General features: G+C 34.3%; 2 protein-coding genes across 2 annotated transcripts; both read right to left on the bottom strand.

Moving 5' to 3' along the window:
* Positions 1-1,160: 1,160 nt before the first annotated feature.
* Positions 1,161-3,114, bottom strand: LOC110796122 (cucumber peeling cupredoxin-like). The gene is made up of 2 exons (XM_022001153.2): positions 2,508-3,114; positions 1,161-1,751 (listed from the first exon to the last, which is right to left on the bottom strand). The coding sequence occupies exons 1-2, from the start codon at positions 2,674-2,676 to the stop codon at positions 1,366-1,368; spliced, it is 555 nt and encodes a 184-aa protein (XP_021856845.1). The 5' UTR covers positions 2,677-3,114; the 3' UTR covers positions 1,161-1,365.
* A 145-nt stretch (positions 3,115-3,259) lies between these two features.
* LOC110796111 (glucan endo-1,3-beta-glucosidase 14) lies at positions 3,260-7,826 on the bottom strand. Its single transcript, XM_022001143.2, has 3 exons — positions 7,209-7,826; positions 5,223-6,262; positions 3,260-3,596 (listed from the first exon to the last, which is right to left on the bottom strand). The coding sequence occupies exons 1-3, from the start codon at positions 7,279-7,281 to the stop codon at positions 3,510-3,512; spliced, it is 1,200 nt and encodes a 399-aa protein (XP_021856835.1). The 5' UTR covers positions 7,282-7,826; the 3' UTR covers positions 3,260-3,509.
* Between the last annotated feature and the right edge of the window lie 7,995 nt (positions 7,827-15,821).

Below are 15,821 nucleotides of genomic sequence, written 5' to 3'. Positions count from 1 at the left end.
TTTTTTACGTTTTCCTTTTTTAGTATTTCAAAATGTTCTTTACATTTCCTTTTATATTATCACATACGTAGTAAATGACTTAGTAGTCTATCAAAATTTGTGTCAAATTATTTTTTTAGCCAATTAAATTCATTGGGTCATTTATTATCTCACACTTTTCCATTGGGACATTAAATTTTTCTCATTTTTTAATATCAAAATTTTGTAAAAGTGAAAACATTATAAATAAACGTACTTTATCTTGTTTAAATAAAAAAAATTGAGGAATCTCGATGCAAATTAATTAATCTTTAAAACGCGTGAAAAATATCAAACGTAAAAAATAAAAAGAGACGGAGGGAGTAAATAATAAATAATAAAAATATTTAATAATAAAAATGTTAACTAATAACTAAATAATAATTATTAATTAATAACTAATATTCCGTAACTAATTAATAAAAATAATAATAAATTATATTAATTATTAATAAATAATTAGTTATAAATAATAATAATAATAATAATAATAATAAGTAATATAATAATATAATAATATAAATATAAATAATACGTAGTAAGTAATACAATAATATAAATAATATAAATAATATAAGTAATAATAATAATAATAATAATAATAATAATAATATTTATATTATAATTATTTTTATTATTATTATTATTATTATTATTATTATTATTATTATTATTATTATTATTATTATTAATAATTTGAATTGAATTAAACTGAACTGAACTGAACTGAACTTAATGCTCCTGAACTGAACTGAAATGAACTGAATGCTCCTGAACTGAACTGAACTGAACTGAACTGTCAAATAAGTCCTGAAACTTAAATTAAGCCAAAAAGAACAGGGCCTAAAGGTGGTTAAATCTGTACAAATAGTTTAAAACAGGAAAATTGTATGCAATTTCTTAAATTTTTGTTTTCCTTTTTTTTAAAATAAAAATCTTGGTCAACCCTCAAAGAACTTTTAACAATTATAACCTCTCATTCACCTATTCCAGATTATTTGTTTAGTTACGAAGCGTACGCCCTTTTAATTTTTCTATAAAATCTATTACTCCGAACGTAAAGTTGATTAAGAAAAATATAGTACGGGCATCGCACGGCCTAAAACTACTCCAGTTAAGATTAAAAGAGAAAAGAGAAAAGAGAAAGGAATAAGAATTGTATTAATAAAATGTTGTTACATGGAAATGAAATGCCGCTCCTTACAAAATCTAAGCACTCAAAAACCCACCATGATAACAAAATTCAATATTACATAGTTTTGAGAATTATATGAAAAATTGGCAATAATACAATAATACAACAAATAAATAATTGTAGTTAAAGTTCACGTTTAGGGATGATTGTGCTTAAAATAGGAAAGCCATCACAGAGGCAATGAAGGAAACAGAAAAGAAGGTAGAAATAGACATAGGTGGTGAGGATCCAGTGGCGGGTGTGTCAGAAGGCGGTGGCGGTGACGAGGGTGATAGCGAGGGTGCCATGCTCGGTCCACTTGGAGTAGAGCTTGAAGTTGGCGAAGGGGCGGAGGTGGTGGGCGCCCCGACTGTTACAACAAGTTTCTGACCACCAGTACAGTGAGAAGCAAAGGTGCAGATGAAGTAGTGTGGCCCGTTTTCTGTTAGAGTTATTTCTTTCGGGCCAAGCCTGAAAACCTCAGCATCACCAGCATCGCATTGATCGTAAGCATCCTTTGATACCTCAGCCACGTTGTGAGGAGCCGAAAATGGGAACACTACAATCAACATAAAATGCTTATATGAGTTTAAAGTATAAACCAATGTCATGGTAACATACCTATTTAGCACTCTAATATATGCTAGTGTATGTGATGCTGTTACAGAATGCTACAGAGCCGCTTTGGGAAATTTATGCAGCCGGGATTTGATCTCAGGTCTTGGGTAGATCGTCCACTTTATAAATTATGACCTACTTTGATAATAAACAGAGTACAAACATACTAACGTATAATAAAAGAGGAAGCAACAGGAAGGAGTTAATGGATGTGTCTTGCAAGAAAATGTTCCGCCTTATGACATTGTAGTACCAGACCTATCAAACGGGTCGGGTCGGGTCGGGTCTGGCCGATCCCGGTTATAATAAATTATTTTCGGGAATTTAATTCGATTAAGGTTGACAAAGGGATTCGGTCGGGTTTTAACCCATTATTTTTTGGGTTTGGATAAAAAAAGTTTGTTCAAGATCAAGGTTTTCGAATCAGTTTAGTAATGGGTTTCGGGGCGGGTCTATTTTAAAGGATTGATAGTACACGAAATATTTGTCTAGGAGGGAAAAGCACGAGTATTCAACCACGACACCGGAGCAGAAGCCGGGTGTAAATAAGTTGATCCAATTCCCAACCAACCTCCTTAGAATATCATTTCTTCAAGCATCACAAAAGCTAATACACAGGTTTAAATTATGAAACTGATTATAACGAAAATTGTAAAAATCATTATGAAATGGAGGTAGTACAAGGAGTAGTAATTACCTAGAACGTCATCAACAGCAAAGTTTTTATCGGCAGCCCAGTCGGTATATAGATCAGGTGTAGATGGTACAGTCCATCCACTGTCATCTCCTACGGTATATGTTTCTGCAGCAACCCCATTCACCACCATCATTATCGCTGCTGCAACTACCAACAACATATTCGCCATCTCTTCCTCGCTCTGCCTCTCTCTCTTTCTTTCTTTCTCTTACTGTTAATGTTGAGCTGTGTGTGTTCTTAAGGTCTCGCCTTTTGCCTAATTGGGTTATGTCCTGATTATATATAACAGCGATTTTTTGTAGCCTGACTTACTACCTTACTTGGCAACCACCATGTTGAACGTGCCTTCCTACTACTACTACTACTACTACTACAAGTCTACAATTTCAGATTCTGAAAATAAAATAAAATAAAATTCTGCCTCTGTGGCGTTGTCCGAAATAATCTGGTATATTTAAAATTTATGATCAGATCTTGTCAATTTTGACCCTGGTTTATGTATTCATTGGACAAAGTAAATCATATGAAAAACATAGCTGTATGATGGGATTATTTGCTGGTAAACTTTGTGTCAAGTTGGACAGAAGGTTCATCAACCGTAAGCAACACCGAACCCAAAATTGTTATCAACAAAGTTGTTTCAAAGGATATAATATAATTTACACTCGTCCAACATAGAATGCAAAACGAAAATTATGTACAACTGAAAGGCTAAACACCGAAAAGCAGACAGTCTGACAGCTAACAAGCAGTCGGAAATTCTGCAGAAAGCAGAAGGGAGATTTTATTTGCTAATTGGAAAATGATATACACTGCTGAATTCAACAAATATTATTCAGCATAATCTAGCAAGTTTTTTAATAGTTACAAAAATCATCTGTGGCTGCTGGAAACATACTCTCAACATGTTTTCTATCAGCACAACAGATTAGTTTACTCAACACTCTGAAGAATACCTGCTACTTGTTTAACTCCTTAGTGAAGTTCTAAATCGATGCTTTTTCATGATCTCAAGAGCAGAAATAATATCATCATAGAAGTAGTAAATGTGGTGGAGTAGGATGTCAACCAACCTTGAGCTCGTATATCCTGATCATTATTGTAAAAAACAGATAGTCAGATATATGGATTTGGTCTTTTAGTCTAGGGAAGTTTCAGGAAAAAATTAGTTCAGCATAGTTCAGATAAGGGTCAATATGTTCAGATAGAACATCACAATTTAGATAGAGTTTTTGAGGTGCAAAAGAAAAAAAAAATGACGCTATTGTATAACGTGATATCTCGAAGGGAAAGCGATAATCTTATAAGCATTTTTCTTGAGAAAAAAGTTCCTTTCAGTTTTCAAGGAAGCATTACATAACCAATATTCCTTAATACTAACATAATAGTCACCAGACTTGCAATCAGTTAGGCCCCATTGACTCCTAAGCATTACAAGTGTGCCTCAAAAATACTTCACTTGCGAAGACCATTTAATACAATAATAAACCTGAGAGAGAGGCTTAGCTAACCAAATTCCTAAACATTATGCCTCTAAATTTAATGAAGATAAAGAGGCTAGAAATATTTGGCTCCGAGATTGCAAATTAAGCAAGAGAAGAAGCTTCCCAATGATACTTATGATATAACATCAGTCTGTTTATGGACCAAAGGTCCCAATTCTTCCAAAAAACATAACTGATAATCTGTACTCAGACTTTGACATCATGATCTAGTAGATAATAGACTTGGATAAATGAGATTGTATTGACACTTCGCTACCTTTATCTTTCAAGAATATTTAGATTTCTGTAGCCAGAGAGAAATTACAGAACTTAAGGGTTTCATTACCAATTGATTACCAGATTGGTTCCCTATCATGCCAATTATTGGTCATAGAATTTGAAAAGCTTCTCCCTTCTCACAGCCTCAAATATGGGCATCAGCTTCCCAAGCTTAGAGAATCAAAAGGTTCACATCCACATACATCAGAATAAGCAAAAAATGAATTCTGATGTATTTGTATGCTTTACAAAAACTCCAACCCCACTATGCAAAATAAACAGCAAATTTAATACAGATTCCACTAGCAAAAACTATGATTTAGCATGTCCGTTTCCAGAAGTAATAGAACTCGATGCAACTTCTGGCGCAGGGACTATCCTGCATCGCTTTGGAGATAGATATTGAATACTATCCAAGGGTTACCATGAGCCAATTCCAAAGATAAACCTCATGTCTTTCGGTTACAACAGTTGACTCGAGAGTATAAGACAATAGACCGTGAAACTTTGATCCCAAGATGTAGCACACTATATCCCCCTATCAAAGTACTTCACGAAACCAAACCTAGTATACCTGTCATTCTCTTTAATGCAATCAACAGATTGCTAAACTTGTAAACTAGCATTGCTCATACAAAGGCTTGTCCTTGATTCAAGGAAAGAGATTGATAAATACTAACTCCTTATCTCTAGCAATGATAAACACTTACCTATACGAATATGTCCACAAAAGGCAGGAGATAAAAGCAATACAATAACGGATAACCTTAACTGAATAGACACTGCGTAATTTATTCTGGAAGTCCTCTTATTTCTTGAAGCAATGTTCATTAATCTTAGATCAACATGATGACGCTTTCATAAGTTTTGACAAAGGAGACCGTCAGTCAGCTGCCCAGTTTAGTCAAGTCTACTCCTAGAATAAAAACAAATAAATTAATCAAATGTGTACCTTTATGGAGAAGGGTGATATAGCTAAAGCGGATGACTTCAATGCAGGAAAACCCACATCATACGAGATGCTGCCATCAGGTTTCCAAAGCCCGAAATTCCTCTCAGAATTCGGCCCAGGTTTGTCGTCCTCATTGAACATTGCAAACACATAAGCTTTAAGCATGATTTTTGGCCTCATAGGCGTTCCCTTCCTCAAAGCTAGTCTCTTTCGCAAATTGTAATTGTAGGTCCTTGCATTTTCTGGAGTAGCAACTTCTTCACTTGGATCCCCACGAGATGCCCAACCAGTCTCAGTAATTATCACTTCCATCTTCTTAAAACCTGCATCTTCAAGAGCAGCATAAGCTGCATCAATCTGAGCATCAAGCAGATTGTCATAATGAAGTTTTGTTTGGGAATCAACAATTCCAGCATTTTTCTGGAAAAGAGCATATTTTACGTCAATGTGTTTTGGATCACTCATGTAGGTTAGGAAAGGATAAGCATTCAGACAAAAAGGAGACCCGATCTTTGAAAAGAAGTCTAAAAGTGGCACCATAAACTGTTGCTTCACGTTATCTCTGAACGTGCAATTGGATGGAGGATAAGAATTATCAAAAACACCGAAACTATGGGACGTTGTTATTTGAATTTTATGATCAAGATGAAGACTTTTGGTTGCGTTATAAATATTCTTTGCTGCACCTAAAAGACTTTCCGAGAGGTCCTGATCATTCCCCAATACTTCATTTCCAATAGCGATACCAACAATTCGAGTCTGAGGATAAAATTGTTGTATGTTGTCTTTGACCCAACTAAGTGCATGATCTGCATTGTCACTCATATCTTTGAGGTACCCGTTTGGAAGTCCAACAACTAACTCAAGCCCAGTCCCGCTGAAGGCCTGAAGCACACTGTGATCAAAGTCAAATATTCTGACATTTCGTATCTTTGCAGCTTTCAAAAGTTCAACAACTTTCTCTGGTGTTGGGATATTGTCCGCAATTCTACCATAGTTAATTCCATAAGTTCCAGTAAAAGCATTTACTGTCAAAGGTGCTGGAAGAAGGAACAGAAATAGTACAGTCAAGATGAAATCTTCCAGCTCTCAGAATATGATTACAGAAGATGGGTTATCTTAAAGATGCATATTACTAGTTTAAGTTATGGACTAGACACGACTCAGACTGTCAAGTATTCAACATGGCTATTCGAGATAAAAGGAATAATCCGAATAACATACATTCAAGCTAAGTGAACAGCCAAAATTTACAAATATTGCAATCACCACAATGGGCTTCATATCAATACACTCAACATAAGAGATATCGAAAATACTCCAACCAGACCATGGGAAGAAACAAGATCAGGTCACCGAAATGAACTTAATATCAATATAAACAAGCGAAACTGAAAGGTAAATCACAATTCAATGACTTCATAGTGGACAGCAACCAGAATGGCTGACACTAATCCAGTAATCCCTACTGATTTATCAAACTAGATACTCTAACTTGTAAGTTTTCTACCATGATCACAAAGGCAAAATAACCCAAGAATAACCCCACAGCATACTGAGTATTCGCAGCCATTTCAACAGCATACTGAGCCTACCATCTACATCTTGCTAGAGAATCCCATCCTCAGCCGGATTCCTCCTTTTGCTCCTCGGCCTACTGAGTATTCCCAGCCATTCCACAACCAAAACTAATCAATAAATGGAATTCCTAATATATTCCCACCTTTTCTAATAAACAGACCCCAACACCAAGAAACAACCACCAGCAGCACCAAATTTTGAATAATTGACTAAAACACAATCGTTTCAGCTATTGCAAAACCATCCAAATCCCCAAAAAAGAAAATTCCGCAAACCCCAAAAGATCATTTCCCGCTATGAACTTGAACAAGATTAAATCAACACTTTCAAACTACTAATTCAAAACAACAATAACAGCAAATTAAACTTAAAAATATCATAATTTCAGAAGAAAGGAAGAATTACCAATCTGTGAAGTGAAGAGCAAGAACAGGAAAGAAACCAATCTGCATAATCGCATACCTCTGTAGAATAACATTCTCAAGTCTCACAAATTTGAATTTTTGAACCCAGAAATTGTTGTTATAATTACTGTTATTATAAATCTTGTTCATGAAACAAAATTCCAAAACCCCAGAAAAATATTTCAACTTGAAATTGAAGATCCCATTGATAAATCTTAACTCTCAAATTAAATGCTCAAAATTCACTAAAAAAATTCCCAATAATTGAGCATAAAAAATTTAATCCCACAAATTTCTTACTGTAACTACTGTTTGAAAAGTGATTATATCAAGAAAAAAAGGAAGAATCAAGAGAAAAGGGGAGGGAAAGTGGAAGAATGTGGGGGGGTTTTATAAGAGAATTTCTGGGTTTTTGGTTCACACTTCTGTCAGTGATACTGGGTTTAATTTTGTTAATTGATTCTTGTTTTGGAAATTTATGAGATTTTTAAGGAAATTAGAAGTTAGTCAAATGGGGTAAACGCGCTAGATTTTTAAGGAAAATCATTTCCCTTTTTTTTCTTTGGGGAGAAGAAACAAATGCAAAAGGGAAGTTGAGTTGAATCGTCAAAGAGGGAAAATAAGCAAAGGGTAATTTACGTTTTATTTTAAATTTGGTAAATTCTCATAGAATATGTAATTGACGGGTTAAGGCGTTCTCTTTATGGATGGATCATGAACTTCTATGAATTGAATTTATTTAATTTATTGGATTTGATTAAATCTGAAAGGTATGTAGTGGACCTGATCATACCTGATTGCAAGAGAATAAACTTATCAAATCTCGTTGGAATTTTTTGACCTGATCAAACCTAAAAACCTATTGGACCTAGAGCGTGTTCGGCTGTAGCGTTTGAAGTAATAGGTAGCGTTTTGATATATTCAAAACACTACGTGTAAAATTTGTAAGTGTTTTGGTGAGGTAACGGCTTAGGTAGCAGTTAGCGGTAGATGTAGTGATTGTGTAACTTTTATCAAACATTAAAAATAGTACTCGTAGCATAGGAAAGTAGTAGTTAGCATTTGATAAAATTATAATAAGTTTTTAACATTATATATAGCTTTTAGGGTATTTTATAATCTAAACCGCTACTTTTTTCAAGCACGCATGCTAATTACCACTATTTTGACATCTAACCGTTACTCGTTACTCCAACAGCTAGCTATCCGTCACTCAACCGCTAAACGCAAACAGATCCTTATTCTGATGGCAAGATAATTGGAACTTATAGACTTGAAAAGATATGATTACAACTTATCTGAACTTATTGGACTTGCAACTTTTTTTCGAGAACACACCCTTATTTGTTAATCTACAAGCTTCCTCAATTATTTTTTTACTTGATATGTTTCGTTAAGTTAGAGTTGTTGAAGGTAAAACGTTTGTCCAAATCACAATATCAGCTCAACATGCATGACAATTATTTCCGAGCAGAAAAGTATTGTTGGGAAAAGCTCATAATATCTTCCTCATTATAAGACCCGAAAAACCTACATACAAACGTCATACTTTGTAATCATATCAAAATAATCTCAATTATATAAGCTAACTCTTGAATAGTTTGGTTTCCGCATAAAATATCTAAAATGCCCTTACTTTTATATACTTTTTAAAAAATGGTTGACATACATAGTTGTTTGAAATCGATAATACACATCACGTGCATATAAATCTAATACTCCTAATATATTAAGCCACCTATAATCACATGACACGGATCGATAATCAATTAAAATGACAAACAAAGAAAAGAAAGCTAACGTACCCTACTAGTGTTATCAAAAAAAACGTACCCTACTAATCATTGTGGTCGAGCTGTAGCCTGTAAGGTACTAACCACTATATTCTTTGCTGATATAACTAATTAATATGTGGAGAGTGATGGATAGCTCAGGTGGTTAGAGCTTCTATCCCGGTTCCAGGTGATCCTGAGATCGATTCTCATCCCCCGTCCTTGTGGCTCATTTGCACCAAAAAAAAAAAAAAAACTAATTAATATGTGATGCTTATACATTGATTATAAAAGGACGACTTTGGCTAAAGATGCATTGACGATAGAACCATATTAGTAGTAAAAAACAAATTAAGGTTCTTTTTAGTTTTCTCAAAAGAGAGGAGGATATCAGAGTCTCATGAGTTATATGACATACTGTGGAAGTGTGGAGTACTCTAGTAAAAAGTCGATCAATCAAGGGTAGAATTAGGCCTCCCTTCACCAAAAACATTAGTACGGAGTACATGCATTTTAATACACTATATATATGTAGGTAATAAAAAGAAGTAACTCGAAGCAGTGTACATGCTTCATAGAATAGCATTGGCCATGGACGGGTTTAATTCCCATGTAGGAGAGTGAATTTATTTATATTGTCCCCGTAACAAAATTCTGGTTCCGCCAATGCGATCAACGTTCTACGGGTAAGTGAAAAAAAAATCATGAACGTGACTATATATTGTACATTTATCGATTTATTATTTACCTTTATCACAAAAGTTTGTCGAATAAATTAAGGTCTTTTTAGTTTGCTAAAAAGACGGGAGGGGATAAGAGTATCATGAGTTATGTCACGTATTATGTAGTACCCCCATCAAAGATTCAATCAACATTCTACTGACAAGTGAAAAGATAACCACATAAGTGTTGTACAATTAATTTATCAATTATGACATTATGACCCGTGAAATATCACATGTGATCCATATTGAAAAACGGGATCTCACACGTTAAGGGAAGTGTTAAGATCTGACTAATAAAATATCACGTGTGAGAGTCCCACATTAATAAAAGAAAAGATGACACATATGAATTAGATTAACAAATCCATAGAAGAAAAAAAAACCAACCAGATGTAACAATATATTTTTGTTGAAAAAAGTGGAGAGGGCACATATGAATATATGATGAATTGATGATATGTAGTACTATGTACATATTTGGAGCAAATAATAACACTAGTCTGTCGACATAAATAAGTGATAAATAATGTGATTCGGGCGGGTCCATCTTGACTTGTTTTTGTATTTGGTTTTTGGCCACTTTTTCTACTTCATACTTCGTATTTGTTTTAACTTATTAATCGACATGCATGGCTAAAACAATAAAATGTTCGCACTGTAAAAAGTAAAATGATAGACTTTCTATTTGGCTTTTCAACATATTGAAAGGTGTTGTTAAGATCTACCAGGTAGTTACATGAAATATCTTATGTTATTGTGATGGACAATTTTAAGGTAAAATCTCAATTCATTTAGTCTTGCAAGATGAATTTATATCTCCTTATAATAGTTACGGCTCAGATTCATATTTAACAGGGTCATTCCAATGTATAACTACAAATTACGTAATAGATTCTACGAATGATAGGTTACGTTGCAGGTTCGAATTGTACCTCATCCACTCGTAATATTGCCCTTGTAAATCACTCATTTGCACCAAAAACAAAATACTGAGTACAAAAAAAATGGTCAGTTAAATAAGGTGAGTGAACTAATTAACAACCAACAATTGATTAATAAATAGTTTAAGATTGGCTAATTACATTTTATAAAAAATTTAAATAAGACAGTCTTATACTCTTATTTATAAGACTAATTTCTTACCAAATACTTCGTGGTTATACTTTTAATCAAATAGTACTCAACGTGATCTAAAAGTTATATTATAGTATTAATAACATTTTTTCTATAATTAAATAGTTATACTTTCTAATAAAATTGTAATAGTATCTAGTGAACTTGTAATAATTTCTAGTCAAATAATTATTTTTTTAATGATGAAATCAAATATATTACACATATAACCGATCTCATATAAGACATACTCACATACGTCTTCAAAAATAAAATTATAAGACATACGTAGTGCTCCGTACTCATTATATTTTACCCCTTCTAGTCCCTCTATTTTTTTTGGTGCAAATGAGTCACAAGGACGGGGATGAGACCTCTAGTCCCTCTATGACTATGCATGCAAAAAAGCAAAAGAAAACGTCAAAGATTCTAAAGCACAATTTACTTTTTTATTATTCTTGTTTTAAAAAGAACTTTTAGATCGATTGATCGATGAGAGTATATATGCAACCTTTGGGAGCTTTTAAGTTTCATCTTAATTAAGTGGTATCAACGCTGTTGCCTCACTAAAAGCTTAGGTTTCTGAAACAGCATGACGATCCATCTCAGCTCCTTTTTTAATCCACCTAATTCGTTTTCAATCTTTTCCATCATGTTCCATTATTTTCTATCACTTTCGCAAACTATTAATAAAACAAAAATGATATATATACAACCCTAAAATCACTACAAGAATTTGTATTTTTAATGACAATTTAGTAAGGACGGGTCAAAAATTCCATCACCTTTTGCGACGGTGCTAACAACCAAACAATGACGGGAACAACCGTCGCAAATGTATTTTACGACGGGTTAACGACGGAATTTTCTATTAATGACGCCCCCTTTTATGACGGGTTCGCGACAGTAAATCCCGTCGTTAATCAACAAACGACGGGAATTTCCGTCGCGAACCCGTCATAAAAGGGGGTCGTCGTTAATGAAAAATCTCGTCGTTAACCCGTCGTAAAAGACATTTGCGACGGTTGTTCCCATCTTTGTTGGGTTGTTATCCGCATCGCAAAAGCCCTTTTGCGACGGGATTTTTACCCGTCGTTATTAGGTTGTAACAAAAGATACAAATTTTTGTAGTGGTGGTATAAGTTTTACCCTATAATCCTGTCCAACAAAAGCCTCACAATAAAAAAAAATCTGTTAACTTGACCCTAACCCTATATCCATTGACCTACCATGTCCAATAACCAGGTCTACTAACAAGAAGAAGTTGGAACTCGGAATTCCAAAAAGGTTTAATTTGGAAATTAATCTCTTTTTATTGTGCATTAGTACGTCTAAATGACTGAAAAGGGGAGTCCGTAGAGGTAGTGTATCTTCCTAAAGAGTAAAAGAAGCATGACATCTCGATCACTAGCTACTTCATTTTCGTTACATATTACCAAATAAATTCAATGTGAACGGACGAACGTTTCTTTTTGTTTTGTGTTTTTTTATTAGCCACTAGTAACAACACACGTATGAAGTATATGATTCTTTAACTTTTGTAAGCACCTTTCTCATATATATTCACCACCATGATTTCTTTACATCTCAAATACACTTTATCATGTTGTTGTGGTGGTTTCTTTTCTAGTCATTTAGATGCATTAATTTATGTCAATTTGTATGTATGTTGTCCAGATGCCAATTTCAGGCTTTTTCTTCTTCAACTTCCTTAACCATGGCCATATGATGACATGGAGTTATGTCAAATGTCATTATTTAATTCCATGGTGCTAATATATTAAGGAACAAATTTCTAAGATTAGAGGGAGGATTAAGGTGCACAATGAACACGGTGCAACTAAAGAACATCATTATTTGCGTAAAAGAGTGTGCTATTATCTTAAAAGAACACACGTTTCGTTCTATATAAATATTATTATTGTTTAAAAGAATATATCTCACGTTCTTTTATTACATTAATGTCGTGTTCTTTTGCCTATGCACTTAGCTTGTATTCTTTGGATACACCCTTGTTCATGGTCCACGAATTAGATTTTACCAAGAGTATGACTAACGCTCCCTCCGACCAGTCCCCTTTTGTTTAGCATGTTACCCTGTAGAGATGTAGTTAATTTATTTATTTTTAATTATTGGTTGGTTGCATTAAAGTTGATGAGAGACAAATTAATTGGACTAATTGTAGTGAATGCGAGAATAAAGGGTTGGACTCTTATGATTATTTATAGCGGGGCAAATTCAAAGGGACTAATCAAAAATAAAAGCGGGGCGATATTTAAGGGACAAAGGCATTACCATATATGAAATTCCAAAATTTGACGATTTTAATTATAAGCAAACGCAAATAAGAGGATCTAGTCCGATATGATTTGAATTTTCGAGTCTGAATTAGTCATGTTTGATTCTAAAAAGAATAAGATGATCAAAGGGAAAATAGACTTAGTTACAACACTAAACATTTTCTTCCTAATAATGTGTAATCAACTTAAAGGAAAGGGGTGGTATTGATTTTAGACAAATGCATGCACTACTAGCTATGTAAACGAGCGAGTATGACAACTAACGTAGTTGGAACATGAGAATCAAATCGGATCTCGTTTATGCCACCTGTTTCTAGCTTGTCCTCGATCTGTGACCCTCTCTACACCAAAAAAAAAACATGAACAAGGTAATGCAACACCTTAAAGTCGTTGCAATAGGATAAAAAACCGTTGCAATATCCTTATTGTATGGTTGTTCTTCAACCAAACCGTTGCAATACCTCTGTTGTATGGTTTTTCTTTAACCATGAGTCCAAGACTAGTGCAGTAGAAGTGCATTCTGAAGGAAATAATGCCCTTGGTCCAAGTATGCATTCAATGTTAAGTCTAATAAATGCGGTTCAGTATTAATTAACAAGTTAATAATTCAGTGAGATCAAGTGAGCTGAATGCCTAGCTAGAGGCCGCTTCAGTTCAAGTGGAATTAATGATATTAATCCACAGCTTACTCTTGACTGAACCCGTAGGGTCACACAAATAGTACGTAAACGGATCAAGTATTTAATGGCATTAGATACTCCATCTATGGATATTCGGAATCGACGGATCTTGGTTTCAGTGGGAGCTGAGATCGTCACAGGCAAGAAATGAATACTCCGGAAACGATGATATTGCCGGAAACGGAAATATGGATCGTATCGGAAATATAAATATTATCCAAGTCGTAGATGTTGCCGGAAACGGAAACATGGTACGTATCGGAAAATATTATCGGAAAATGGAAATATTGCCAGAATCGGAAATATTGCCAGAATCGGAAATATTGTCAGAATCGGAAATATTATCGGAATCGGAAAATAATTCCGGAAACGGAAATATTAAATATTTGTTCGAAACGGAAATTGATTCCGGAATCGGAAATATTAAATATTGTTCGTATCGGAAATGAATTCCGGAATCGGGAATTTAATCGGAAGCGTATCGTACGAATTAGCATCGGACGAGGCCCGCTAGACGAAGGCCCAGCACGAAGCCAGGCCGTCGCCCAGCGAGCCAACGCACACCAGCGCACGCCAAGCCTCGACCAGGCCCAGCGCAAGGCCAGGCCCAGCCAAGGCCTTGGGCGCGCGCGCGCGGAGCGCAGCAATGGGCCGAGCGCTGTGCGCCTAGCGTGGGCCGCAAGGCTTGCGCGGGTGTACGGTGCTCGTGCATTGCTTGTGCGGGAATCCTGAAGCAATCAGGATTCGAAGTGTGATTAAATCCTAAAACTATTAGATAATGATTATTTAATTAGAGTCCTAGTAGGGTTATAATTAAATAAATTAGTATCCTAATAGGATTCCAAAACCCTTTCCATAACTCTATAAATACGTGCCTAGGGTCACATATTTTAATGAGATTATTCAAGTATTCAAAGTGAGTTTTTGAGAGAAAATTCAGACACATTTCTTATCTAAGAGTGCCGAAAATCTTTAGTACCTTAAGGGCGATTCTAGTTGGTCAATCTTAAGGCGGATCCGGACGTGCTGTGGACTATCTACGGAGGGACGACACTTGGAGTCCTAAAGACTTGTTCTTGTTCGGTTCGGGCGCAGCTAGGGAAGGCACGCAACAAAGAGTATGCATCTAAACTATGCTATATGATTATGTGTAAATAATATGTATTCCTGGCTAAATGGTTTTTCCGCATGATTTATGAATTGTCATATGTATCATAACCTAACAGTGGTATCACGAGCCTCTTATTATTTTCATAATCTAAATTACATGAACATGGTTAAATATTACAAATTTGCAAGAATTAAAAGGGGTGATTAATTTTCGTAATTGTTAATTAATTGCAAATTGCGTTTATTTAATTATACGTACGCAGTTTTTCGGCAGTTTCTTCGTTACTCATCCAAATCGAATGATTTTTGTGTCAATTCCGCATGTAAAAGGCATTCTAAAATTTTGACAAAATTACTATTTTTCGGCCGAACCCAGAATTCTCAAATTCGAAGCCTAACTATGACTTTTCGGAGGTTTTAGTTTTTCGAATGCAAAATTTCGTAAATTTAAGATGTTAAATTAAATATTTGCGATTCTTGTTGATAAATCTTGAATTTTGATTGACCTACTGTATATGTTTAACAAGTTTGAATGCCTAGCCTTGTTAATTATGCAATCTAATTTGTAATAATGATTAATTTGTTGAAAATTAGAATAATTTAGAATTAATTTGATTTTCATAATTAATTATAATTTAATTAGATACCTATGATTAAAAACCACCATAAAAATTGTAAATTTATGATAAATCTTAAATTTTTATGACCTAGGCTTGAATCCATGTTAATCGGAAATCAATTGAATAATAAATTTTCGATTTTTCGCCCTAAAATTGTGAAATTAATATTAATTTATTAATTTGTCATTAATTTTAAATATAAATTTTTTAATTTTATGCGATTCGTTCATATAACTTGCACGCACAAAGCAATGGACGCTACGTGTTACCCTTAAGGGGTGTTGTATAGTGCGG

The sequence above is a fragment of the Spinacia oleracea genome, chromosome 2, assembly GCF_020520425.1.
Source record: "Spinacia oleracea cultivar Varoflay chromosome 2, BTI_SOV_V1, whole genome shotgun sequence".
NCBI classification, from domain to species: domain Eukaryota; kingdom Viridiplantae; phylum Streptophyta; class Magnoliopsida; order Caryophyllales; family Amaranthaceae; genus Spinacia; species Spinacia oleracea.
The sequence above is the reverse complement of the archived record's forward strand: the minus strand, read 5'-3'. Positions and strand labels throughout refer to the sequence as shown.

Excerpts from the sequence above, each read along its gene's own strand:
- LOC110796111 (XM_022001143.2), bottom strand. The coding sequence starts at position 7,281 with ATGTTATTCTACAGAGGTATGCGATTATGCAGATTGGTTTCTTTCCTG. Across the intron at positions 6,263-7,208 it reads GCTCTTCACTTCACAGATTG|CACCTTTGACAGTAAATGCT; the intron begins GTAATTCTTCCT and ends TCCTTCTTCCAG. Across the intron at positions 3,597-5,222 it reads TATCACCCTTCTCCATAAAG|GATATACGAGCTCAAGGTTG; the intron begins GTACACATTTGA and ends AATAATGATCAG.
- LOC110796122 (XM_022001153.2), bottom strand. The coding sequence starts at position 2,676 with ATGGCGAATATGTTGTTGGTAGTTGCAGCAGCGATAATGATGGTGGTG. Across the intron at positions 1,752-2,507 it reads TGCTGTTGATGACGTTCTAG|TGTTCCCATTTTCGGCTCCT; the intron begins GTAATTACTACT and ends TGTTGATTGTAG.